The sequence below is a fragment of the Pangasianodon hypophthalmus genome, chromosome 14 (assembly GCF_027358585.1).
Source record: "Pangasianodon hypophthalmus isolate fPanHyp1 chromosome 14, fPanHyp1.pri, whole genome shotgun sequence".
Taxonomy (NCBI): domain Eukaryota; kingdom Metazoa; phylum Chordata; class Actinopteri; order Siluriformes; family Pangasiidae; genus Pangasianodon; species Pangasianodon hypophthalmus.
In genome coordinates this window covers 14,788,589-14,815,679 of record NC_069723.1, presented here as the reverse complement: position 1 = coordinate 14,815,679, position 27,091 = coordinate 14,788,589, and the positions used below count along the sequence as shown (strand labels likewise).

At 40.3% G+C, this 27,091-nt stretch overlaps 1 protein-coding gene across 6 annotated transcripts in view; it reads left to right on the top strand.

The window, feature by feature from the left end:
- The window catches only part of tenm4 (teneurin transmembrane protein 4), a 192,900-nt gene that overhangs the window by 91,178 nt on the left and 74,631 nt on the right, over positions 1–27,091 (top strand). For 5 of the 6 annotated variants that reach the window (XM_026934852.3, XM_026934846.3, XM_026934845.3 and 2 more), the window contains 9 exons: positions 2,748–2,822; positions 3,057–3,155; positions 4,629–4,864; positions 11,341–11,505; positions 13,860–14,074; positions 14,813–15,029; positions 20,374–20,475; positions 21,050–21,244; positions 23,215–23,415. In XM_026934852.3, the coding sequence (XP_026790653.1) occupies positions 2,748–2,822; positions 3,057–3,155; positions 4,629–4,864; positions 11,341–11,505; positions 13,860–14,074; positions 14,813–15,029; positions 20,374–20,475; positions 21,050–21,244; positions 23,215–23,415 (1,505 nt within the window). The remainder of the gene's footprint in view (positions 1–2,747; positions 2,823–3,056; positions 3,156–4,628; positions 4,865–11,340; positions 11,506–13,859; positions 14,075–14,812; positions 15,030–20,373; positions 20,476–21,049; positions 21,245–23,214; positions 23,416–27,091) is intronic. The other variant, XM_026934849.3, reaches the window with a different exon arrangement.

The following is a 27,091-nucleotide window of genomic DNA, read 5'->3' as shown; positions in this document are numbered from 1 at the left end:
TTCTCATGCTGCTTCAGGAGGGTCTTATATGAAACCGATCAGTCAAGTGCATTGAATGCTGCTGACTGTCTACATCATTCTGGCTGCTCCAAATGCATGGAAAATATCAGAGCTGTCAGGTTACGACTGAAGAGAGCTGGCGTTCACATTACCCTCTCACACACTAGAGAGCCCATTGCTTCCTAGAAGCAGCTTTGATCCATTTAAGCTGTGTGAGCCGTATACAGAGTTGGTCACTAAGTCCAAAAGTCGCATCAATATTTACGTGGGGAAAGTAAAACTATACAATTATAAAATAATGACAGTGTTTTTTTAATTCATTGCACTCTTGTCTAAAGAAAATGTGTCCATGCTTTGAAAGATAAGCTGACCAAGCATTCATCTACTATGCTTATAGCTCACGTTAAGTTAATTCATAACTTTATCCATAACAAATCAGTCACCCAGATTAGCAAAGTCTCCTATTAAGTTGCTGTCTCCTCGGATGCCCACCATTCAAGAAACCCTGAACCCCAAGGAATTATTCTATTAATTAATTAATAGTGTCATATTTATGTATTTAATAGTGATCTTGAATGACATTATACATTATTATACATTATACATTGTGGTTATATCAAACTGTCAGAATGTGGCAGTGGATTTAATACTGCTCTCCTCCTCACCCAATATCACACATGAATAACGCGCTTGAGTTCAGGTTCTTGTGGAACCCAGAATAAGTCTGTAGTTATGTTTGAGGTCTAAATACTGATGTGTGCAGTTTTGATATTAATTCAACTCTTAATACGGCCCCATGCAAATAGTCCCAGAAGAACTTCTTAACAGTATATTCCATGAGTTCAATGCCAGTTCTTATGATGTACTTATACCACAGTGTTTTTGAGTGCTTGAATGTGTTTGGTCAGAAGGTGTGCATTATTTCTGTATAACAGCACAGTTCAAATGTTCTTCTGGCTGTAGCATGAACGATAGGTTTATATTAATGTGTCTGTTCTAATACGTTATTGTTTCTATAATAACAGCTCATACACAGGGACTTGTACGGCAGACACTTCACATAATCTAAGACTAATAAATGGATTTAAAAACATGTTGCTCAAAAAGTAAAACTGTATATAAGCGTCGATGTGGTGACATTTTTGTTAAGAGTTTTTTTATTTAACATTTATGGAAGGAGTCTCGACTGTAAGCGCTTTGTAACAGTCACTGTGCTTTGCAAAGTTTATCAGCACAGGAAAGTCTTCAGAACAGAGGAGTTTACGCTTTCCAGTTTGTTGGTAAAATGATGAGCTGCATTTTTTTTGAGAGAGAGAGAGAGAAAGAGACTGAGAGGGAGCTTTTTTTCAATCACAGTTTTTATTGCAGCCATAACATAGGTGAGAACAGGAACTAACTTGTCTCTCGGACTTTCTGTAACATTAAATCTAACAATAAACTGTTAAAATGCACAACGTTACGCACATTAATAAATTAATCATTATAATCGTAGGCAAATCGCTGTGGTTTAAGTGGAATAACACACTCCAGACCATGCTGTTATATGAAAATAATGCACTTCGTGGGGTAGCGTTACTGCTCTTGCACATTGGGCCTTATCACACCACCCCAGCGTAGATTATTTTCAGATAACAGCATGATCTGTCACGTGTTATTCCGTACATGTGACCTAACTGGCTTCTAATATGTACAATCTTTCAGGTTTAGTTTTTGACTTTCTTTACAATATTTCCCTTAATATTTTATTCTCACTACAATCAAATTTCTTTTGACAAGCACATATGCTATGGATCTGTTTGCCTGCAGATCACTATTTTCACTCTTCTCCATCTCTACATGATCGCTGCTGTGGCGGTCTACTCAACAGGAAAATGAGTGTTAATTTCAGTTTGCGGAGGGACACTTAACGACATAATGACTGATTAGGCGCTACGGATTTTCCCAAAGTTTAATCTGTAGCAGGTATTCCCAGAAGAGAAGGGAACAGATGGTCACGCCAGCCAGCATGCGGGAGAAAAGGAGGTGTTGGAAAAGTGAATAAATCAGCATTATCAACCCCTCCCTTATCCAATCCGTTAGTTATATAAAGTCTTCTGACAGAAAATAGAGCCATTAGGAAAAGTTCACAGGGACTGGGAAACATGGGGCTTTAGTTATTGGCCTGAAAATGGTGCTTTCTCTTAGTTGAAAGGGATGAATGGAGATAGAGACTCCCACAATGTTGTGGCTTAGCTTGGTCTTCCTTGGCTCCTTTTTTCTATTCTTCCTGTCCACCTACACTGGATTTTGCCGAACCGCTTCCTAGCTTGACTCCTTTTCATTAAAAGTTTAACGCTTCTCTCGCTGGCTGAACAAATAAGCAATAAACAATGAGAAGAGAGCGAGTAGCCTGTAACAGGAAGTAAACAGGAGGGAAACAAGTCTTTTCTCTTGTTGAACTGAAGGTGTGGAGTCTGTGCTCTGCATGCTTGATGGTTCATTCTTCCATTGCATTACCTCAGCATTCCCTTATGGAACAGCGGGCTGATGCAGACGTGATCTGGCATTCCTCAGACAAGAGAAAGCTATTTTCTCCTGACTGTTAATATCTATTTTGTTCTTGAAAATATTTACCATTTTAAAATATAGTGTAGAATTGCCTACAAACCATAATGTGTGATTTTCTGACTTTTAAATTTACTTTTAAAAGGTACAAAATGTATAATGGTAACGTAACGCCTTGTTCTCTTTTAACCCCAACCACAAAGGAACCAGAATACTCTAATGTTTATCAGAGAGGAGCAGGACTCTTGCAGAGAGGGGCAAGGGTCATACAATACAAGGTACATGTTTATGTGGGGAAAACACTGTTTAGTACAGGAAATGGGGAGGCTTTACACCAAACAACAAACTCCTAGTTTAGTTCCATAAGGGCTTTAGTTTTGATTTCTCCGTTTGTCTCTGTCAGTTTTTCCATCTTTACTTCTGAAGTCACAGGATAATCACATCTGTGTTTCCTTCTTGCATGCATGTCCCTCACTCTCACTGCATCTATCCATCTCTCTACCTGTGTGTAGAAACATAGCAAAGCAGACAATCCTAGAGAGTTTACAGGACAACCTTATAGAGATGGACATACTGGCTACGGCTCGCCGCGACAATGCTTACAGTGACGGGTATGTTGCATGCTCCGACCGCGGCCGCCGTAACTAGTAGGATCTGCTTTGCCATGCTTCCTGGCAGTACATGCGTGCATTGATCTTGTCTTTCCAATCTATTCTTTTATTTAAATGTGAAACTGCGCCTTCCAGCAAGAAATATTTTTTGCATGCACAGAGCTAACCATGATCAATGATAGCAAGTAAAATTGCAATTGATTTTTTTAGCACATTAGACTGATCAAGGTTGCATATGATTCATATGTAATTCATCTCTGAGTATCTCTTACTCAGTCAGTAAAGCGGTCTCAATTGTCTCAAAAATCTCTTATTGTCTTTAAAGGCCAATGAGAAACCAAAGCACTTAATCGGACCTGAGCATCCTTTAACAAGAGTGTGTCGTGATCTTCAAGGGCAAATGAGCTGCCCTTACCATTTGTGCCCTGCTATATATATCCAGCAGCCTCTTGGCACTCCGGAGACACACCCTCTGGAGGTGAATTAGAAGTCACCGCACGGGTCCATATTAACGAGGATCCTTCGTGGTCACTCGGGCTGTAAATTAAATTACATATCGATTCACAATTTCAGTGCAGCAAACCCTGGTGGCAGGAAAGTTTTTAACCCCACACAGGTCTAAAAGTGGCCAAAGCAACTGAAAAGTGTAAGTGACAGCTTCACTGACTGTGTAGAGGTGCTCATTACTGTCTAACACAGAGGGGGAGAACACTTAACAAAGGCTGGCCTGAATCATTTGAATACTCCAGTGTTCGTTCATTACTTTGGTTCCGTCTTTACCATCTAACTCCGTGTATAAGTGCAGCACGTAAGCACTGAAATAATGGTTTCTCCACCATACATACATATGTCCAAATTGGGAGCCATTTGGGATTCACCAAAACATGAACATGACACATGTCATGTCAAACACCAAAACATCAAAGACAATGGCAGATATATCAGTGAATGATAGTCAATCTCTTACAAAAAAAGATCTTGTATAAAATATTTCTTAAAAAATAGCTGTTAGTGGGCAAAACAGTAAACACAAATGTAATGTTAAAGGACTGAAGCTAGATGCACAAAGTTAACACCTGTAACCCTTATTTATAATTTGTACCTTCTTTAGCTGTTGCCGTTGTTACACATCTGCTGAAAGGGGTACGATTCCCAAAAGTTTTTATTTCGTCTTTTGGAGCATATATAGCACAGTCAGAAGAAGTACCTTGTCTTGTTATTTGTTTACGCTCATGTTATTGCTTGAATAATTTCATTTCATTTCACAATATACACAACTAATACATCAATGTCGCCTATTGGACATATTTAGAACATACTTAAAATTATGTTTAATTGCTGAAAGGCGGAAACACCAACGAGTATTCAAAGTCTGTAAATGCTGTTCGGGCCAGCCCTGAATATAACACGTCAACACGCTTCTAGGCCTTTTTTTTTGAACTTGTGCAATACAGTCTTACTGCGCTCTTTTAGACACTTTCTGTTCAAGCCTGGTGGGAGCTCACCGCTGTACTGCACAACGTCGCCCGCTTACCCTCTGACCTCCAGCACAGTGTACTCGCCTCCGCCGCGACCCTTGCCTCGCAGCACATTCACCCGACCGGCCTTCAGCCTCAAGAAGCCCTACAAGCACTGCAACTGGAAATGCGCCGCCCTCAGTGCCATCCTCATCTCCATCACACTGGTGTTCCTGTTGGCGTACTTCATCGGTAAGTTCATACCCTTCTTATATTCAGCTTTTTATCCTAGAGCCTAGAAATATGCGCCAGTCTATTAATGAGGACTGTTCCAACTTGAGAAGCACACTTCCTTTAAATATTTTAATACACAGGCATACCAGAGAACATTAGGCTGAATGTATTTCATCTTATTAAAGCAGGGATTTTTATTTTTTTCCAGTCAGTTAAAATTTTATGATCTCCCAAGAACTTTTTCAGTCAGACGTTTCAAATGCAGTCTAGACCCTACCCTAATTAAGATTTTCTTTTTAATAAATAACACCTTTCCATGAAACTAATAAGCTTTGTGTATGCTGAAAAGACTATGCTTTTGAACTCTCTAGTCCTAGTCCCTCGGTGTCTTATCACAAATCTGTCATGCAGTAGTGAAATGTTTTGCACACGCTCCCTTGTGGTCCTTTAAGAACCTGGCTGTTACATTCCATGCGTGTGAAAAGAAATAAGATGCCTTATTTCCAATCACACCACAAATGCAGATTTTTGCCATCCATCAAACTGAGGGTATGTTTTACATTCCGAGCTCTGACAAAAGGACTTCATCATATGGCTCACATTAACATGTGTATCTATTTAGCATATAAATTATTTCATTGTTAAATGCAATCTTAGGAGAGGGGATCTGAAATAAGATTTTATGAAAAAGAAAAAATGGAGAGCGCAAGCACAAGGGCACATCAGTACGGCGACGGTGGAATATCTTTCAGAACAATTTCCCATCATCAGAGAGAAAATAGCTTCTGCTACTTCATCACTGAGAATAAATATGCATCGTAGCAGAATGATGATTAAAAAAAACATAATTTCTACTTCCCTCCTCTGGCTAAATGATAGTAAATCATGATTATCTATTTCTTTTTTGCTGTGAAAATTTGCATAAATAATTTTTTTTTATGATGGCAATTTGCCACTGTATTTTGAAACCCGAATGCAAATGTAAAATCTGCTGTTAATAGCAGATGTACTGCATAAAATATAAATCCAATAAGCAGTAACAGGCTAAAGCTGAGCATGAAAGTTGTGTGTCTGTGGCCGACTTCGGCTTTGACCTCGCCAGGAGCTCTGAGGAGCCCAACAGGCTGATGGGTCCTAATTACTTCATGTAATTACTCAACCCAAAAAATCAAGACCATCTCCCCATGCACCCTTGAGTAAACATGTAGGGAACCTTAGCTCGCCCTGAGAATCGAGAAATTCCAATCAAGAACAAGGGGCCACGTTTAATTAAAAGCTGATGAGAAAATATAGTTAATTTCAAGTGCAATTAATTATGGAGGTCTGTAATTGGAAACCCTAACTGTGTTGTCTAATGAACCCAATTAAATCTTCTGACAGATGTTTAGAGTCATGTGTGTTTGTGTGTGTGTGTGTGTGTGTGTGGTGTTTATGTGGGTGTTTTTTCCCTTGTATTTTTTATTGTAGTTCACATAAAACTATTTGTTTAAAAGGTGGAGTGTGTGGTTTAAAAAGTCGGGAGGCGTGTGCCATTTTCTCAGCGGTGCCATTAAGAAGGTCATTATGTTCGCCGCATCTGAAGGTCATCAGCTTCCCTCTGTGTTCATTTCTGCTCACGCTGGGCTCTCTTTCTCTCTTAATGTTGAAACTGGCTCAGTTTGAACTCCCACACACTCAAATTCTTATTTCAGCTGTGTCTTTATTTTCTGCTTCTAGTCACTTCACATCAGTCTTTATTTACTTGGCTGTTTTTTTGTTTTATTTGTTTGTATTACTAGTTGAAATACTAATTAACTGTTTGACAGATATAAGCCGATGTTCAGATATCCATTTAATCGCCATTCTAGATGTTACGTAATCGTTGGACAGCTTGCTCAGCACCCCATTTAGCTCAGTAGCGTTATTATTGCACCTACTGGTCAAAAATGGGAACTACAACAAGCGCTAACAGAGGCCCATTGGGGTACGAATCACTGTGCTTCATAGCCACTCTATGAATGTTTTGTTTATGAATTTTGTTTATGGAAAGGGGCAGCAGACAGGACAGTCAGTGATTCTGCCTCTTCTGTGTTCGTCTTGTATACCTTGACAGTGGTGATGGGAAACACCTGCTTTATCAAACACAGCTTGTTTTCTTTTTAAAAAATCCACCTGAACGCAAGTTATCAAGTTATCTTTTTAGTTTGTAGTTTTCAGTAAAGCCATAAAAAAATTGGTCATCTGAAAGATTGACAGGCTAAATTACATTACAAATGAGGCAAATTTAACAATGAGGTTGAAGAGTTATGTCAGAAATGTTCTTTTTTTTTTCGAAGGCTATTCGTCTGTGCTGAGAGGCTGGCTTTTATACCAGACTACATCTTTCTGTTCTCTTGTTGAAAAATTGGGGTGCATAGTTAGTTTGTTCAGGTTCATCCAAGTCTTGTCTTCTCTCAACTGCCTATTACAGGGTTGCTCTAACAATTTACTAAATATTAGCCTATAGCATAAGTCAACTGTGATAGCCTCTTGACTTAATTTTGTTTGAGGCTGTATCATTGTTAACGTTGTCCTGCCTCACCAAAAACAAAACGGTCATGAGACGCTCCTGAGATTAAATCAGGCTTAAAATTCTGTCAAGATTTGATGCACAGAAACATGGCCATTTAATTAAAGAATAAATTGAGATTGCACTTGCTAGACACCAACATTCACAGTCAGAGAAAAGAAAAGAAAGATGACTCCAGAGAAGTGATTCAGTCTTTTCTTCAGACTTAGAGAATTGTTCAAGACCTTCTGAAGTAGTGGCATGTATGCAGGCAAAAAAACCTAATCAAGGACACAGTGTACAGGATTTTGCCTCCCCTGCAGAGGCAATGACCAACAGCCACTGTCACATCTCTTACTGACTCTATCAGGTTTTGTGCCTGTCATTGCATGTGTGACACAGACCCCCCACAAATCTCATCATCATTAGTAATCAATGAATTAATGAGAGGGAAAAAAAATCTTCTGCTTCCCCCCAGTCAGTGGATTTAATTACCTCTAGATAATTACCTCTATCCTTGGAAGTGTGTTCCAGTAATCTTGCCTCTCTTCTCTTGTACATCGTTTCACCTTTTATTTTTGTCAGCTGCCAGTATCTTAATGGCAGTCTGGTCCAATAGGGCAAGGCTTCACAGAAAAGTGGCACAGGCTTTGCACACTCTCCTCCCCTTCACGAAAGGTATCAGAGTCATTATGACGCTAATGAGAGGACAGAGAACTACCTGCATTTGGCACATCATCAATTCTGGTGTCTAAGAGGAGTTAACAAACCTTATGCTTGCTAGTGCACACTGTCCATTGTATGGAGGACGAGTGATCTTCTCGTTCCAAGTCAGATCCTACCCCAATGGCACACCTTATGCTTTTTCGTATTTCATGCGTGGTGTTGTTTTTGGTCTTGTGCTTTTCTGGAGAACCTGTTGATTCTGCTTATACTAATTCCCTTTAGTGCAAGAGCTGCTGCACTGATGGCACTAACAACCTGTTAATGGGCCTTGCTTCTTCCACCGGACCTTGGGAGTAGTTTGCACTGGTGTTCTGCATCCTAATTAGCTGCTCTGCCCATGTGCCATGCCAAAAAAGGAGAAAAAAGCAGTGCACGGGTCCAGACCAAAGCTTAAATGTGAATGCCATGTAGCCCTTGCAACCACCTGTCCTTGCAACAGGCGTGCAGATTTTGGATGCCAGTCTTCTTCCATTAGAGCTAGCCAAGAATCCGGACTATGCCAAAGTTTGGATGAACAAAGGGACATATTTCTTTCATAATCCACTTTTCTGGATTCTGACCAAGCGCTCTGCATCATGCAGATACCAGGAATTGCCTGAGGTAAATAATAATAGTGTAGGGGTATGCTTAGGAGGTTTGTTCTGGCAAGTCATTTTCCATTAACAGTGAAGAGACTGACAGTGGATGAGTGACAGACCCTACACTGGAGTGATTGCTTGGATGTTTGGCATGACCCACGGGCTCCTGATGCTGTTTGATGTGCTTGTCCAGGACAGTCCTCAAGCACTGACTCAGAGAAGGAAATTGGAATGGAGAGGAAGAGACGAAAATGGACAGAAAAAGAAAGGAGGAGGCATGCATGCACCACCCAAACTTGACAAATGGTGCCATCTGTCTCAGTGTGCTCACACCCGCCTCTGCCGTAGTCAATTCCAGCCAATGCAGAGGGACCTGATTGTTTGCATTTATATTGTCTCACAAGATATTTTTTGTGCTCATCCGTGTTTACTTCAACACAAAAAAAGCACAGAAATCTGGGCTTGTCGGCAGGAATGCCGAGATGTGGTGGAATACAATCAGTAAAAGGCACTCAGCAATTTTCCAAATAGCTATTGATTCAGTAAACCAGAGCCGAGAGACTTTCCAGCCTCTATGGCAAGCTCTATCAAAGGCCTCATTATTTTTGGAGACCAGATTTTCTTGCAGCTTGTAAATGGGAAGATGTAAAGCAGGATGTAGAAGACTAATATGACTGTAATTAATGGATGAGAGGAACTGGGGAGCAAAGCTGTGCTTTTTTTCTCATTTATCACCAAAATTTTGATCTGTACACTGTCAGCTCAGTGTTGGGGCCTTGTAACCTGCTAGTTTGAAGCTATTTCTAAAGCCAAGGCAAGCAGGATCATTGATTTTACAGCATCTACAGGGGGGCCAGTAGGTGTCATACCACTGACCTGATGAGCTGAGATACATATATATTTTTTAGGAGTCAAAGAAGTCTTTGGTAAAGTTCTTTATGGGTAGCCAGTGCTATCACCACATAGTAACACATCTTTCATTTGGATTAATTGCTGATGACATTTTGCTAATACTGATTAACTTCTGCCTTCTGCCCATTAATGGATAAAGATTCCACAACATGCACAAGATTCTGGTCACTTTGCAGTTATTATTAGTGTGGTTATACAATAAATTATTCATTATTATGTTATGACCTCGAGTACAAGCACTGGTCAATTACATACTGTAGGTGTATAATTTAGAATAATGGCCACTCTAAAATAGGGTCAAATCAAAATGTTCTTGCATTTGCTTTGTTGTGAAAAACAACAACAAATATCTTGATAAATAGCCTGAAATAATAATAATGTGTACAGAATACCTTGCAATTATACACTTTAACTGTTGCTTTTTCAGCAAAGCCCTTAGTCAGAAGCATGTACGCCTTACACTGTTGTTTTCTTTCCTTGTACTCTTATATGATTGGAACTGCAGAATACAAATTAAGATTGAGTTCAGTATTTTAAGAATTACACCAGCTAAGCTTTTTCCCCCCAACTGCTGTGACATGAAAATAAATCAATTTGTTTAGACCCCCTTTCACTTTTTTCGAGATAAGATCTTTGCTGTCGAGTGAAACCAATACTTGCTCTTTATTCTCAAAGATGTTAAGTGAAATGGAAAGCTATTTTTGCTGCTGCTCATTGTTGAGAGTGAGAGGGTACAGTTCAGGAATGTGCTTGGGCACCTTGTAGTCTTGTACCAATTATGTGCTGATGAATGAAATCGGATTTTGAAATTTAAGTGTTAAGAAAGAATGTACTAGACCTTATATTGGTTCAATAACCAAGCCATACTCCAAGTTGTATTTATAAATCTTCTTGGAATGAACTGGCTTGGTTATGTATACCAAACCTAGGAAGTTATGTATATCAAACCTGATGGTTGATTGTTCTTGTTTGTTTTGACCAAATGTTGCTGACCAAAATGTTCGGGGGTGTGATATTTCCCAGTAAAGCTGGTCACTTCTTTGCTCTTTCGGGTAATCCATCATGGTGCGTCACTCTTCCAAAGTCTTCGGCTCCATGGCTGTTCATCCCAGAGGTCGCTCCTTTTGTTGATACCAGGCTTCTCTGTTCTCTTCCTGCTGACTTGATCATTTCCTTGTCTCTCCTGCCCTGGGGAGTGTGTGAAGTGGGGGTGTTATTAGTAAGGTAATTGGGATGAAAAGAATAGTGTTACCCCAGGGACCCTGTGCTGGTAGTTACAACACTCTTTTTGCCCCGAAGGGTTAGATGGTTGTGGGGGTTTACAGCTCTTTTGGCTTTTACCCGTGCTTTGCAAGCAAGAAAACTCTATTACCCATTCACCCTCTTTTTAGTGATTCGGCAAGAATTCATCCTTCACAAAAAGTATTTCCTCATAATGAAAGAGAATCGCTTGCCAAAGCACCACATTAAGAAAAGCCCATTTGTTGTGTTATGTTATACCGAACAATATGTCAATATATCATCACTCTGTACTGTAAACACTTTTTATTGCAAAGTATGTAACTGAACAAGGTTGTAGTCTTTGCACTAAAGAGATATTCAAACAACTATTCTAGCAAACAGAAATGCAGATTCTAATAATGGCAAATTAGAACCTGGCTGTAGCTTTCATTTATTATCAGCCTCAGCACTGTTTGAAAACTCTCTTAGAACCCTGATGCTAATTTCTGACACGTGTTGTTGCCTTGCAGCCATGCATCTGTTTGGTTTGAACTGGCACTTACAGCCCATGCAAGGGCAGTTATACCGGCTGGCAGAAGACAACACCAGCAGCCTGTCCATACCTACAGACCTGGGCCTGCCTCCCCTCGGCAATACAGGGCTGGAGCTCCCAGACCGCAGGGGTAGAGAAGATGGTATGTACAAAAAATATGGACAGATGAAATAGAAAATTCTTGATCCTTAATCATAATTAACCTATGGACAATTATTAGCGGTCTCACAAATTTTATGTGCATATTTTGCTGAACATTCCAATTTTTCAATGAATTTCTGATGATTAAATGCATACAAGCAGTACTAAGTAGTAAGTTTTGCAGATGCTCTCACAATGACTTGCAGGTAAGCGTAGTTGAAGTAATAAAAAGTACGTAGAGATTCTGGGAGGATTTGTAACTTTAACAACAATAGTCTTGTCATAGCCTCATTGAGTGCAGAAGTAACTCAAAGCAAATGAACAATTCAAGGTGCAGTTGAGCATAGTTCTTTTAGAAATTAGGTTTTTGACAAAAGCATTTATGTGCTGGTGTGTGTGCTACTAGGTTGTGGAATTAATCTTTTACTCATTTAGTTGTTTGCATTCCTGAATAAGCTGGTGGTATCAGGTGAGTAATTATTAGTTTGTATTTTGTATGGCTTAAAGCAGGAATGTTGGACCCTCAGGGGTCCATGATGCATAGTCAAGGGAAATCACAACCCACTATTATCAAATTTATTATATTTATTATTGAGTTCTAACAGTTATTGGTCTATTTGACTGATCACTCAAATCAGATCCTGAAAAACTCAAAACAAGAATAGTATAGACTTAGTAATTTGTTCTGTTAGTGGAACATTCAGCAATAACATATTCTTTGGCTCCAATAAAGAGCCAAATTATTACTGTACACATTTAAATAGTGGTTGTCTGGTTGGATTATGTTCATAAAACTGTACTGAGGAGGTCCATGGAACGAAACATGTTTGGGAATCACTTCTCCAAAGCTTGAAGAACTACTTTCGTTAGTCTGACCATACTTGACCCCTCCAAAACTTTCTTCACAGCCAGCTTTACTAGTGTCCTTCAGCCGGCACAAATCCAGTCACGCATTCCAAAATATCCAGCTAATTTCCTAGAGGATCCCCACTGATGCAGCTCATCACTGGCCAACATTATAACGTCTTAGTTTTGATTTTTCAAAGACTTCATCAGATCCAGGATTATTTGTCATCCAGCTCCATGCTGTGACCAGTTTTGGCAGCTTTCTACGAGATCTGCATTGTAATCCGGTGAATGTTCCCAGACAAGTTTAAGGGTATTATTTATTCCTGGAGGAAGTGATGGCACCGCTTTGGGGGAGCAGGTACCCAGGGGCTTGAGTGGGATTAGAACTTGTATTCCGTCCAAAGAAGGCATGCCTTCCCTTCATTGGGTAAACTAGATTTCAGTTTTCTTGGCAGCTGAAGAAAGTGCGTGCTAACCCCCGTGGTATGCCGATGAGCTGCACAGTAGGGAAAGTTTTACTTTTTCTCTGCTCTCAAAACAGAACAGAGCCCAGATTTAGCTGTTTGATTTGCTGAAAGGTGGAGATCACAGCCATTACCATATAGATGAGTCACAGAGTCATCCTTTTTCATTTAGCAGACAGTGTAGAGAGAGAGAGCAACACGCACCAGGCCACTGCAAGCCTGTCTCTATGTGAGTGACGGCTGTAGCTGAAGGGAAATCAATAGGCAGGGGTTTGTAATTCTGCCTTACAGAGCACAGTTGTCACCAGAAACACACCCAATCAGTCCAGTGTCATCCCAATGCTATGCACACTTATTTTCTGATTCCGTCTCAGTGTTGCTGATGTAAAAGTACAAGATGTAAATGCCTGCTGCATCCAGATTTTCTATTATTCAAATAATAAGATGTTTGGGAGGAAGAAATAAAAATGAGAAATGCCACAGAAATATACCAGAAATGCAGTAAAGGGAATTTATATTGTGACATTGGAGCTACTACAATTTTAAAATGGAATAGTAAAGTATTATATAATGTAGAGTTGGCATTGATGTGTTCACATATGATCCATGGCAGTAAATTCCAAGGCAGGAGAGCGTACCTTGTCTCTCCGGATCGAACACGTTGCAAATGATGGTGTTTTTTGAGGGGCTGCCATCTGGTGTGGCGTGTGGAGTCGTCTGTGGAGCTGACTGCCTCAGAGTCCTCCGGGTTCAGTTTGCAGGCATGTCTGGTTTTGGTGCCATCATTGCGGAAATTGGCCCATGTACATGACCAAGCAGATGTTGCCATTTTCCACCGAGTCCCATAAAGAAAGGTGTGGTATGGCAAGCATGCTTTGCTCCCTCATAGAATAGCCATTACGTGTGAATGAGACTGGGCTGTCAGTAGGATTATCAGTGATCAGTGACACTCTGGTCATTCTGTTGGTTCCCTTGACTACCTCCTTTTTAGAAATGTATTATCTAAATCACAGTGGAGGCATTTTGTTGCTTTGTATCACAGGCAAAATGGATGGCTTGTTCCCAGATGACAGCTTCATAGACATGGGCGAGATAGATGTGGGCCGTAAGGTCACACAGCAGATACCGCCCGGGATCTTCTGGAGGTCTCAGGTCTTCATTGACCACCCCATGTACCTCAAGTTCAACGTGTCCCTTAGTAAAGATGCCTTGGTAGGGATTTATGGAAGAAGAGGCCTTCCTCCTTCACACACACAGGTGGGTTTTTCAAACAAGGCACTTATTTGCAGTAATGATCAGTATGAATCCCCTCTCTGAGAATGCTAAATTTGTATAAATGTCAGAGATTTTTGTCTTTCTAATGAACGTGTAGATCAATGCTTGTTTATTGTACAATTGCTTAGTGCTAAAAGGTTACACTTGCAGCATATGCGCACCGGATGTATGTTCATTTTGTAAGTTTGTGTTGTAAACTGCAGTCCACACACAAAGATTGTAAAATCAAACAGACATCTAATTTTGGTATCGAACACCAACCATGTTGAACTGGCTTTATTGATTTGTATCATAGTTCCAGTGTTATTATATTACTGGAAATTATTCTAAGGCCTAAATTGATTTTTCAAACAATTGGATAAGGGGAATATATACACAATTTACATTTAACTTTGTGTGCTTAGTAATTGGTAGTGAATAAGAGCAATAAGGTAATAACATCTGATCTTTTTAGCTTATTGTTCAGATCCTTTTTCCCCATCAGCACACTGTTTCCTTTTACAGACATCTTCAGAGTAAAGAGCAGGCAGCAAACCTCCTCACAAGCACATATCTCACCAAGACTGTCAAATAAGCAGCAGTCAATTTTGTGTCAGTCCTTTGTTCGCTCCACAGTATTTGTGTGTGTGCGTGTGTGTGTCTGTGTGTGTGTGTGTGCGGGAGCTTGTGTGTCATCCTAATACTTGTCTGCGGTCTGCTTGTCTCCGTCTCTGTCTCCAGTTCGACTTTGTGGAGCTTTTGGATGGACGGCGGCTCCTGGCTCAGGGGGTTCAAAGCCTGGACGGACCGCCGGCTCTGACTCAGTCACGAAGCCTGGTGCCCCTTGGCAGCCATGACACCGGTTTCATCCAGTACATGGACTCAGGCATCTGGCACCTGGCAGTGTATAATGATGGCAAGGAGACAGAGCAGGTGTCTTTCCTTACCACGGCTATAGGTGAGTAACACGAGAATGTTTATGGAGGATGGTTTGATTGATTGCTCCTAAAACAGAAATCCTACTTGCTTTGTGGCTGAGTAAATGAATTCACAGTTGAGTAAACCTGCTGTCAAGTTGATGCTTAATTTCTCTGTGTGGTCCGTTGTGCCAGGTTTGAATATGTGAAAGGCTAACTCAGCTAATTCAAGCTAGTATGGCTAAAATAAACAGAAACTAAAATTCTCTAGTCAGCCTGATGTCTATGTTTCTTGCTTGGATCATTACATATATCTTTATCGATTGGGTAGATTTTTTTTTTATCCAGTGCAGCATACATTTGAGATGGATACAATCCAAGTTGAGAGTTAAGGGCCTTGCTCATTGGTTTCCTGTCAGTCTTGGGATTTGTACTCACAATCCTGCGGTCACTAACCCAGAACCTCTAAGATAACATTAGTATTTCTTACTGTATAATATTATAACATATAATCTTTAGATTTTCTTTAATATCATGTGACATCATTTGACCGGTTTGACTAACTCTGTGTTTTACTACAGAGAACCCAGTGGATGTGACTGTGCTCGAATGTTAATCACAGTTTAATAACTCCAAAATCATCATTTCATTTTAGTGGAAATCATGCAACCTTGGAGCCTAGCTGTATAGACTGAGTAGTTCATCTTGTAAGAGATGCATTGATGACAAGAGAGAGTTCAGAGCTTTTAAATCTGATGTGGATGAGAATCATTAGCTCACACATTCATTTGATGGTCACGATTCTCATCTTACTCCATTTCTTCATTCACAGTTAGCAAAGACACTTTCCCATTCATAATCCTCAAATATTAAAATTCCCCCGTCAGATAAAGCAGCTAGAGAAATTTACAGGAGCACCCCACTACTTATTTAACCGATCTACCGCTCTTCAGCTCTGATCAGCATGATCTCAAGCGGACTGAGCCTCTACACAGCAATCAAGGTGGATAACAAAGACAGAGAGCTCCACATCACCCTGCTTCTCCTTCAAATGATGGCTCCTGAGGCTTCCATTAGTGCTCAAGTGTCTTCACCAAGGCTGGTTTTGCTTTTTTGCACAACCCATTTGAATACAATGCTGCCCAGATTCAAAGCGTCTGATTGCTCAGCCCCTCTTCTGCCCCCTGCCTGAGCCATTATTGCTCGTTATAACTTCTAGTTTGCATTCACGTCTTGTTGCTGAAAGAATAACTCTCTCTTTTTAATACTCCTTTTGGTGTTCATGCATGGCACAGTGACCATGCAGCCCAGCTGCCGACATCTGGCCTCCTCCGGTGTAGGCCGTTTGTTCATTTTGTCCTCTGTCTTGTGTTCGCTAAAGGCGTCTTTGATTGGCGTGAGCAGAGAGGTGGGGTGGGGGGAGCATGAGGTGTCGGCTTTCGCTAAGGTGGCAGCTGGGAGCTGTTCTCACATGCTCTTTAATTAAAAGCTCCTGGGCCATGGTCCATCTGTGACAGGCGAGGGGTGGTGCAGTGGGGTGATTAGAGGGAGGAGCACAGCAGATCGATGGAAGAAGCATGTCCTCAGTCGAAGAGGCACAGCAGACGTGACCCGCCCGGAGACAGACGTCAGCACAGTCTCGCACTGGGCGTAGATATTTGATACCGTGAGGAGGGTTGATCTGATGATGGTGGAGGGGGAGAAGGGTTGTCGGAGTGAAATGCTCTCTGCTCCCGGGAGGGAAAATGTCTGAAGGGAGGGCGTCTGATAAACCACCTGAGGTCTAGGGCGCAATCTCGAAGGACTGGAGAGAATATATAGAGCAGGGGGTATTGGGTAGGATTTGATTTGAAGTCAAAGTTGATCAGACTTTTTTTTGAGAGAGTGCTAGAGAGGGAAGTAGTGATAAAGTGGGTCAGCTGATGATGTCCTTCAGAATGAAGCTAGCTGTTCTATTTTTTTTTTTTTTTTTTTTTTTTTCAGTAGAAAAGGTCTTAGATGATCCTCAAGCATTTCGGGATTAGAAGGTCTTTCACATTTACTAATTTAGGAGATGGTCCTGTTGAAGTCATGATGAGGTCATGATGAAGTCATGAAGGACATGTGACTTAAAAGGCATAACCTAAATAGACGAATTATGATCACGAAATGTTACAATGAAGAGGGTTTTGTTAAAGATAAACTAGACATTCTTTTATTGTTTGAGCTTTTCAGCAGCAGATATTTATATTTTATATTTTGTACCCTAAATGCAGTGGTGCTTCATGTACTATAGTGTGGCTTCAGTGATTCTGTGAATCACATCGGAATGAAAATAAATGAACATCACTGCTGGAACAGCTCATATTCTGTTTTCATAAATAGTTATTTCTATACTCATCCACAGTGGTTTATCAAAATAACTGATGGAGCCCATTTCCCTCTCTTTCTCTTTCATCCTCATTGCTCTTCATTCATTACTAGGCTGAGATGCTCGATCCTTTCTGCTTTCCACCAGAACACACTCTCATTTGTCTGTCCTTGGACTGTATTCTCTCACACCCTTACCTGAAGAAATAAAGTGTTTGGTTTCCTAACACAGTCTGTCTAAATCCATGCCCATCCATTGTTAATGGCTAGAACATGCCGTGTTAAGGCCAGACATGTAATATGTTGTTCATGGGTCTGTAATTCTGGGTTTATTTGATGGATTACACCACTTAAGTCACTGGCTCAGCCTTAGACACTGGCTACAAGCATTGTAGACTACAATCTCACTGACTATCCACATCTGCATGTGTATGCAATTTAGTGGATCAATTTCTGACGTGAAAACATTTTTTTAATCCAATGACACAACAAGCTTCTTGGACAGTCCACAATGCTGATTTCCCATCATTATATGTTATTAAAAATTTTAGAACTACCAAGAAAATGTAATGCCATAACATGTTTTCCATTGAGCTATGAGAAAAGTTTGACGCGTCAAGCCAATGGCTTCTTGTGCCATATTTATTGACAAAAATGTACCAGGTAATTAGAAGTCTGGCATGTGAGGTAGGTTTAGCTTCAGACACACTCACTGCAGATTGTCTGATGTGTATTGCACTCTACTGGTCACAACTGTTAGAATACTTACAGTTATATCACCATCTCTTTAACTCTTCACACCTTCATGTGTACTCATTTCTGTGCACCAGTATTTATCAGTCAAGACCTTTGAAAGCAGTGATACTAATGAGTTTTCTTAAAGCAAAATTCTGTACTGGGTTTAATAAAAGTGGTTTGCAAGATTGTGACTTGTATGCAGACAAGCTGTGAAAAACACTAGCACCATTTTCACAGAATGTCAGTAACAGAGGTCTGTGATTGGTCGTTTGTAGTGTCCATCAAATAACTGCTTCCTAGGAAAGCAATCGTGGTCATGTTAAGTGAAGTAAACTACCAACTCAACAGCAATAGCAAGCCGTCTGGCTTTTAAGACTGTTAGGGAGCCTGAGAACCATTCAGGAAAACCATTCAGTGTACTTATTTATTCTGAATAAAACATGAAGGCACTACATTGTTTCAGATGTTAGAGTTTTAAGGAGATGAACTTAGCTGGGTGGGTAAGTGGAGTATGCAGTACATGATTGCTTAAAAATATATATCTGTCTTGATGCAGCTTGGTGTTGGCAGATTGGCAACCAAAGCCTATCCCCCAACACCTTTCTACTGAATACAGATCGAGACAAGACTCGCCTGAGGAGTCAAATGTGCATAATTGTATTTCTTGGATACATTTCAAATGGCAACGCTGTGAAGCTTTGCATCTCTGTATGCATCTTATTACACACTCACAAACACTAAACTCCCTGGTGTCACAGGTCTCTGAAATCATCCAGTGCCTTCAAGTGAGAACTCAGTCGTGGAGACCATCAAACAGTGCACCAAAGTTTTGATGGGACACACCGGGGGATAGGCAACCTTATCACCTCTTCTTCTTGCATCATTCCACTGAAACTGTGGCTGATGAATGTATAAAATGCACTCCTTTAACTCACTTTGGAGTTGCCCACTTTCTCTTTTCTCCAGACACAGCTCTTTATCTCCTCCTGCTGCATCCTTCATGGTGACTGACTCTCCTGAGGAAGGATAGGGGACTGTGAGGAGGTTCACGTATCCCCTCCTTTGTTCAGCAAAAAAAGCAGTTGTTCAGGTCGATTATGGCTCAAGGAGTGCCAGCAGTCCTGGGGGCCTGAAGAGAGGACATACTATTCCTTGCCATTTTTGTGCTTAATTCACTGCCTTGTCTGATTTTGAATTCCAGCCACTACTGGAATTGCGAAGTGCCCTGTTCTGTAGAACATTAACGCAATGTGGAGAATATATAGCATAACCTCCAGATCGCAGGGGATGTGTGGAGATGGCAAGCATTTGTGCATGAATAGTTGTGTGTTTATCACAAAACATTGCTGGTGTTTATGCTGAATTCACACTGCAGCCCTTTTTCCAGCAGACTGTCACTCCATCCCAGACCTTACAAGTATTAGAGGCACTTGTAATGTTTTTTTGGACAGATGGGTCTGTGTAGAACTATTACTATAACAAAAAAATAGATATAGGTGAAAATTCAAATATTCAAATTCCAGCCTTTTCAACATGCTTATTATGGGCTTTATTCATTAATAATAAATGCCTTATATTCTTGTCAGGTTAACATGCAATTTATGTTCCCTTAAATTTTATACTCTACGTATGGGAAAAACAGATGTTGATATATTTTTAAAATATATTCACACTGTGAATTGAACCCTTTTTTATATAGAGAAAATGAAATCATTATATATAGTTTATCAATATACACAAATAAGAAGTGCCACTGCTTTAATTTGCAAAAAGAAATTTGATAACCGAAAAAAAGAAATTTGATTTAATTTGATTTAAATTTGATTTAAAGCAACGACATTTAAAGACATTTCGTGACATACATGGTCAACTACTATATGTTCGGGTATTAAAAGAAAATTTATATTGATGATTTTTAAAATAGTACTACATTTTCCATTCAGAAATCCATGGGGGTTTGAAACTTTACTTTACCCTGTACCTTATATGTTACATGTATTTGGCTTGTATCTACGTATATACACATATAATTACCCTCTGTATGGATTAAAAAAAAAAAAAGCTACAGACCCTTCTAAATTTAAAGCATGGTTTTGCTACACCTTTGCTTAGGAGAATGAAAACTACATCTAATCTGTTTGAGTTTGTTCAAGAAGAATCTGTTTTAGTTTGAGGCTAAACTAGGCATTGCAATAGAAAAAAAGCCTCTCTGCAGACAGAAATGGATTTATAAAAAAGATTATTGATGGATGTTGTGAGGTGCTCTGACAGACACTGTTGTGTGTGATTTGGTTTTAGACTCAATAGATGACTGTCCCAGTAACTGTTTTGGTAATGGAGACTGCATCGCTGGAACCTGCCACTGTTTCTTGGGCTTCAGAGGACCAGACTGCAGCAGGGGTAAGAACTCACCGCCCCCCCCTCTCTCTCTCTCTCTCTCTCTCTCTCTCGTTCTCTCGCTCTTGCTCTTTCTGTCTTTGCCTCTACTTCTCACTTTTTTCGCTCTGTTACCTGCAAGCTCTTGGCTTGTATATCTGTCTGCCTCTGCTATGTCTCGTTTAATATTTGCACAACCCACCTATATTAACCAGTAAATACCTTTCTCACACTGTGTAGATTTTCTGAGCACTGCAGAAGGTGGTATAGTACCTGCTTTCATAGAGAGATTTTGTTTCTATTTTCATTCAAATAAAAAAATTAAGTCAACATCAAATAATCTCCAATGTGATATAACAGCATATTTACTGGTACAAGCTGTTGTAGTTTTTTGCTTTATAGAATATACTAGAAAGCTGGCTTTAAAAATCCTTGACGAAGCCTTGAACAATATTCTTGTAATATTAGGAAATTAAACCATAATATTCTGTTTTCAAATATAGATTGTTGTTTAGACAGAAAATGATTTTGCATACTGTAGTCACTGGTGGCAATTAAATTAATAAATGAAACGTTTTTGTGTTTGCTTTCTTGGCAGCGTCCTGTCCAGTTCTTTGCAGTGGAAATGGTCAGTACCTGAAAGGCCGCTGCATGTGCCACAGTGGTTGGAAAGGGCCGGAGTGTGACGTTCCCACCAACCAGTGCATCGACGTGACCTGCAGCGGACATGGGACATGCATAGTGGGGACCTGCATTTGTAATCCAGGCTACAAAGGAGAGAACTGTGAGGAAGGTAAGAGCATACTGATGATCAGTATAATCTACTTTCATCTTTCATGGTCAATATTTCTTCTTTTCCTGTGCCTGGGCTCTAAATATCTGCTGCGCTCCTGCAAAAACACTAAAGAAGATCAGGTTCAGCTTAGGACCATATTGAAAAGGGATTTCAGTAGCGAATTGCTGTGGAAGGTATCCTTTAGTTTCATGTCATTCACTTGTTAGTTCTCAGGAGAATTCACCCCCTCACAGCACCCAGCATGAGGCCTACCTGATTGCAGCAGCCTGCTGAGCAACACACTATAGTTAGGCAAAGTGTTTCTCTCTTTCCACTAGTCAAATGCAACATTTGTCCAGTGCCAAGCACAAAGCTATAATTTAGAGAAAGCCTCTGGCCTCGGGTACGCTTATGGAGTTTTTTCAGGACCAGCCCGCACCCTGTTCCTGAATATTTTAGACCCTGCACTTTTTGGAGTCAAGCCCAGTAGTGATCTTTTTCTGATAAGCTGGTGAAGCTTCTCTGGCCTCATTTCTCTTTCATATATTATGGATGTTTTGGAGGGCTTCATGACATTCCATTAAGCAGCAAAACAATCCCTTTTCTTTTGTGAAATCCAATAAGTTTTGCACAGAGGCAAATTGTGACTTTAATCCTTTAATGGTGTCCCAAATGGCCCGGCAGAGGGGCCCAGAGCAAGGTGCTGAGAGATAAGATTGAGCTTGCCCATTGTGCTTGGCACCTTTTGACGGCTCTCATTTCAAGATGAAAAATAGAGCAGTTGATTTTGATAAATGCGGGGTTTGACACCTCTGATCCCCACCGCACATTCTATTTTGGGTCGCACAGTCTGCAGGCAGAGGGAGTGAATAGGGCTGCTGGCCCTTTAAGGGTCCTACCTTTCTTCCTTGCGACCTTCAGGCAGCGATGATTAATTGCCAGGAGAGTAGCTTCTGTCAGTTAGCCTATGATCTCAGCTTTGCACCCAAGCCATCTGCTAAGAGGCCATAGCTCCTGTTTGTCTATAAAGGCCTTCCTCGTCCTTTTATGTTGGGAAAGAGCGAAGCCGCCATGCTGCAGGCCTCTCCACCGGCCCCCAATGGGTTCCCCTACATTGTACATTCTCCATCTGTGAGATCCCATTTCTTGTTGTTGTTATTATTTTCTAATTGAGTTTTTTTTTTCCTCTCACGGTTCTTGTCCCCTCGTTAACCGAGGCCACATTCGCCAGCTTTCTCGAGGTCTCTTGTATTCATTAAACAACCATTAGCCATCATTAGCATGCGACTGAACAGACTTTCTGCCTTTTTTTCCTTTTTTGCCAGAGGTTGAGGGATGGAAGGATTAAGCGTCATGAGTCAGGCAGGGGAATATAGCCGAATAAAGAGCAGCGAATGTGTGAGGATGGGAGTGTGGTTTTCTTCTTTTTTTGCCCACCAGGCTTGAGCCATGCGACAGACACCTTGTTTGCATTCCATCCTGCTTTTGGTTTTCTGGGTTCAGCAGCCGGCAAGAGGGGGAGCATGTCCTGTGCCACTTTTCAATTTATCGCAGCATGCATTGGCTGCAGCCTCCCTCCTTGGCAATGGGAGGAAATCTCATTACCGAGAGAAAGAGAGAGAGATCTACTCCACCTGGTGGTATGAGGAATGGCTATGGAGGTGGCTGTTTTATTCTCTAGTTTTAAAATCTCTTTCCTGTCCAGATGCAAGAAATATTTGCTGGGAATATGGAGAGGTCCTTATGCAAGTGGTTCCCAGAGGAAAAGCTTGGAAAAATCTACCAAATACATTATTCCAAAAGCATAGAAAATGTAATTTTAAGAATTAAATTCATATTTGTCAAGGACAAATAGTAACTCTAGCTCTCTTTTTTCTCTTTTGAGCTTTCTCCCCTGTTTCTGAGTTCCTGTTCCACACTGAGAAGTGTGTTTATTTTAGCTTGGGCAGCGTTTTCTGACTCAAACCATTGTTTATTATTCTTCACAGTGGACTGTCTGGACCCCACATGCTCAGGCCGTGGTGTGTGTGTGCGCGGCGAGTGCCACTGCTTTGTGGGTTGGGGAGGCTCTGGGTGTGAGAGTCCACGGGCATCCTGCATGGACCAGTGCTCAGGTCACGGAGCCTTCCTGGCAGAGACAGGCACCTGCAACTGTGACCCCAACTGGACCGGGCACGATTGCTCAACAGGTCAGTACTGTTACAGATGAGCGAAAAAAAACCTCAGGCTACTTCATTCATCTGAAGCAGTGGCAGTGTTAATCACAGCTGGGGACCAGAATGTTGATGGAGTTAACTGATGTGATCCATTAGAATCCAGGCCAGTTCAGAGTTTCTGAAGCAATGAGTACACTTCTGTTGTAACCATTGCTTAAGCTACACCATGTTTTAAGCTCTTTAGCAATCATGGAATATTGGACATTTTTACAAGTCTTTTAAAATTTTGTTGCTATGGTTTACATCACCTCTTTGTCCTTACTCTGAGCCTGTAAGAAGAAAAAAGAAAGTAAACCAAAGAGCATGATAGTGCAACCTGATTAAATTGCCCATTTTACTGACAGCTACAGCATGTATAGAGCCTAACTTTATATTCCTAACCGCCACAATGTCATGATTATAGTTTTATTTAATGATACATAAATGTGATCATATCTCCATGTGTGACGCAAACATGAAACCCAGGAAAGATGTGAGATATCCAGATGTGAGAGTTTTATCATGGAGGAGAAATTAGTACAGATGCCACCTTGAGAACCTGTTACTTATAGAAAGCATTTTTTAAATTTCTGTCTCAAGCGGTTATATAAAAGATTTTTAATGGACTACACTTTCAGTCAAGTGGAATTGGATGTCTTCTTGCTTAGTTAAAAACAAAAGATTTTCAGCCACACTGGCCATTTATGGATAAAATGTTCTACCCTAATCTAAAGCCACTTTTTTTTCCACATGCTATGATTCAGACCTATGATCCAGATCTGGTACCATTTCCAATGACCATTGAACTAGCGCTAATTTATTTCATATTATACTTTTTTAATCAGATTCTACAGATACTACTGTAAATTGTTCAGAACCACTGTGACCTACATTACGGATTCTTTAATAAATAATAAAAAGGCTCATTTCTGTGTTTGTAAGTGAGTCTGAGAGTGAAAATGCAGCCAGTGATGAATAGCTCATGCTGTTAATACTAATCTTGTAAACACTGAGATATCTGTGCTGCCCTTTGAGGTGTGCATTTTAACACTGCATTTCATCTGCTGTCCATGTTCATGTGCACATACTGTACATTAAGGTACAACTTGCATTAGCGAAACAAAACTCAGCAGGCTGTCCCTAATCTTACCCGATTACTTGTTGCCATGGGAGCAGTCACTTCCTCTCTTCCTAGGGGTGTTGGAGTATAATTGCACACTAAAGGTAATTTGTCTTGCAGTTCACCATTCGCATTATTCCGAGAAATCTCAAAAGCAACTTTAAGGCCGGTTGTTTTTCAGAAATGATTGCTTCTGTGTTTTAAGGAAGGCCTTTTTGCTAAGACTCTCAGATGCATATGATTATGTCTCCAGATCTCAGAGACATAATGATTCATTTGTTAGCTATTTTATAAAGAATCACATTTTTAATGCTTTATTTTGATGGTGCAGACCACTTTGATTATTTTTGTTGCTTCTTTCAGGGTTTTTTTTTTTCTTTCTTTTAGTTAAAATTTCTACTCCATGCTTTGCTAGGCTGCTGTAACATGGCCATTTCTCTTGCAGGTCCAATAAATTATCCGGTTGTCTACCTGGAACTGGAGTGCAGGCTTTCTCTGCTATGTTGAGCCATTTTTTTCTCCGTATTGTTATGTTCAGTGTGGTAAAGTGTCTGTCAGTAGTAGGGGAGGCTATAGTAGACTTTGATACAATATATATTTGGCTCGCTGCCTCATCCATGTGGTGAAGATGCTGGAACAGAGTTGGGTTCTGTGCACTCGTCCTCCTGAGACTGCGCCACTTCAACTTCCTTCTGTAGATACTCTAGTAAGAGTTCCTCTCTGCAAGCAATACTTACTGCCGGCAAGAGAGTGCAAACTGACTCAACTCTTTCAGAGGTTTGGTCTAGAGACTATAACCACCCAAAGCTTTTGTTTGTTTATGTTTTATTTATTTATCGTGCTCTGAAATGATTTCATGACATAATCAAAATCTCAGCAATTTAGGCATGAAAGGCCTATTTCATCTTACCTATGGTTTTTTTTTTAGAAATCCAATTTATTTTGGACCTTGGCTTTCAATAAAACGCTTCTCCACCGGGCTTAAAGAGAAGATACAAGTAAAAATCAGTCTTCTTTTCCAAAGTGTCGAAACACAACGATCTGTGACTGTGAATTTCCCCCATTAATGCCAAGCTGACAGGCTGACCTATTAGGTAATCCAGGGGATTTGCTGGAAAATAGGCATTTTAAAGGCTGGCTTCTCAAGCAGAAGGGCTGGTGCCGTAAATTATGATTAGCTTGCAGTTTCTGGCTCCTGGCCCTGCTTGCTTTCAGAGCTCATGAAGCGCGCCAGAATTAAAATGGAGGAGTGTCTGCTCATGAGAATGTGTACCTCAGGCCAGAGAACTCAGGCACAAATCCAAGTCATTGTATAAAGCCAAAGTGCATTTTACTTGTGTTAGCAGTTGAGGAGAGACGTTTAATTATCTAAGTGTCATGAAATCACAGATGTGATGGATGAAAATGCATTTTAGAAAAAAAGCATGATAATCTAAACAAACAGGCAGTTATGATGAGCGCAGCTAAAGGGTAGGCGATGTGCAAACACACTAATTCTAGGCAAATCCAAAGAGCAAAGCATTAAAAAAAAAACATCAAAACCAGAACAGCCCAATAGAAAGTAACAAGGCTGAGTAAAGTCACAGACAATAAACCTGGAGCCAGACTTTGCAGATGGCCCTGTTCATGTGGTTTATATAGGTGAGTTCTCAATGAGTTGCAGATGTGGGTGATCAGAAGTCAAGTGACCTTGAACATGGATATTTAGAAGCAGAAGCAGCAGCAGAAGAAGAAGAGAGAGATTTAGAGAGAGTGCTTGTTTTTCCATCATATGGCACTAAATTAGAGTAATGAGAATTATTTTTGGCTGAGGTCATTTTTCTTAATTGATAGTTATCTTGTCCATTTCACATACATGATAAGGATCCAGGAACATTGTCAACCTGAGATATATGCAGTATCATGATTAGGAATGCTAATCTATGTATTGTTTTATCAAACGCTACAGGCAGTAGTTGAAAGTGTGCTGAAGAGGACATTATACCTCATACCCTTGATTATTTACAGAATTTATTTAGAATTTACAAAGGAGTATTAAAAGAACATACACATAACATAACATAAAACACCAAACACACTTAAAACACATAACACACTAATTTATGTGAGCATTATGAACATGCTATATATGTAACTAAACATCATGTTGGCACTCCTGATTTTCAAGCAACTATAATTTTTTTTAAAAAAATGGTTCAAATCTCTTAAATAAGCAGGAGGTGAATTTTGTTCATGTGAAAAGAAAATCAAAAGCCCTCTTCCTTTAATGGTATTACACAATCACCTCCTGTAACAGCCCTGTTTGACCTATTTGTGATTTTACATACAAATTGTCCAAGTACTGGAGGAGCAAGTCCATTTAAAAATACAACATTTGAGAATCTCATTACATTTTCCCAGCTCAAAACTCCATAGCTGAAAACTAAAATGGTATGAAAATGATGACGATAAGCTAGAGATGTGTTTCTTTTGTGATATGTGCGGTGCTGTATAGTTAATGACATTATTAGAAAGATGAGGATCTGCGTCAGTTAGATGTCCTCCATTATT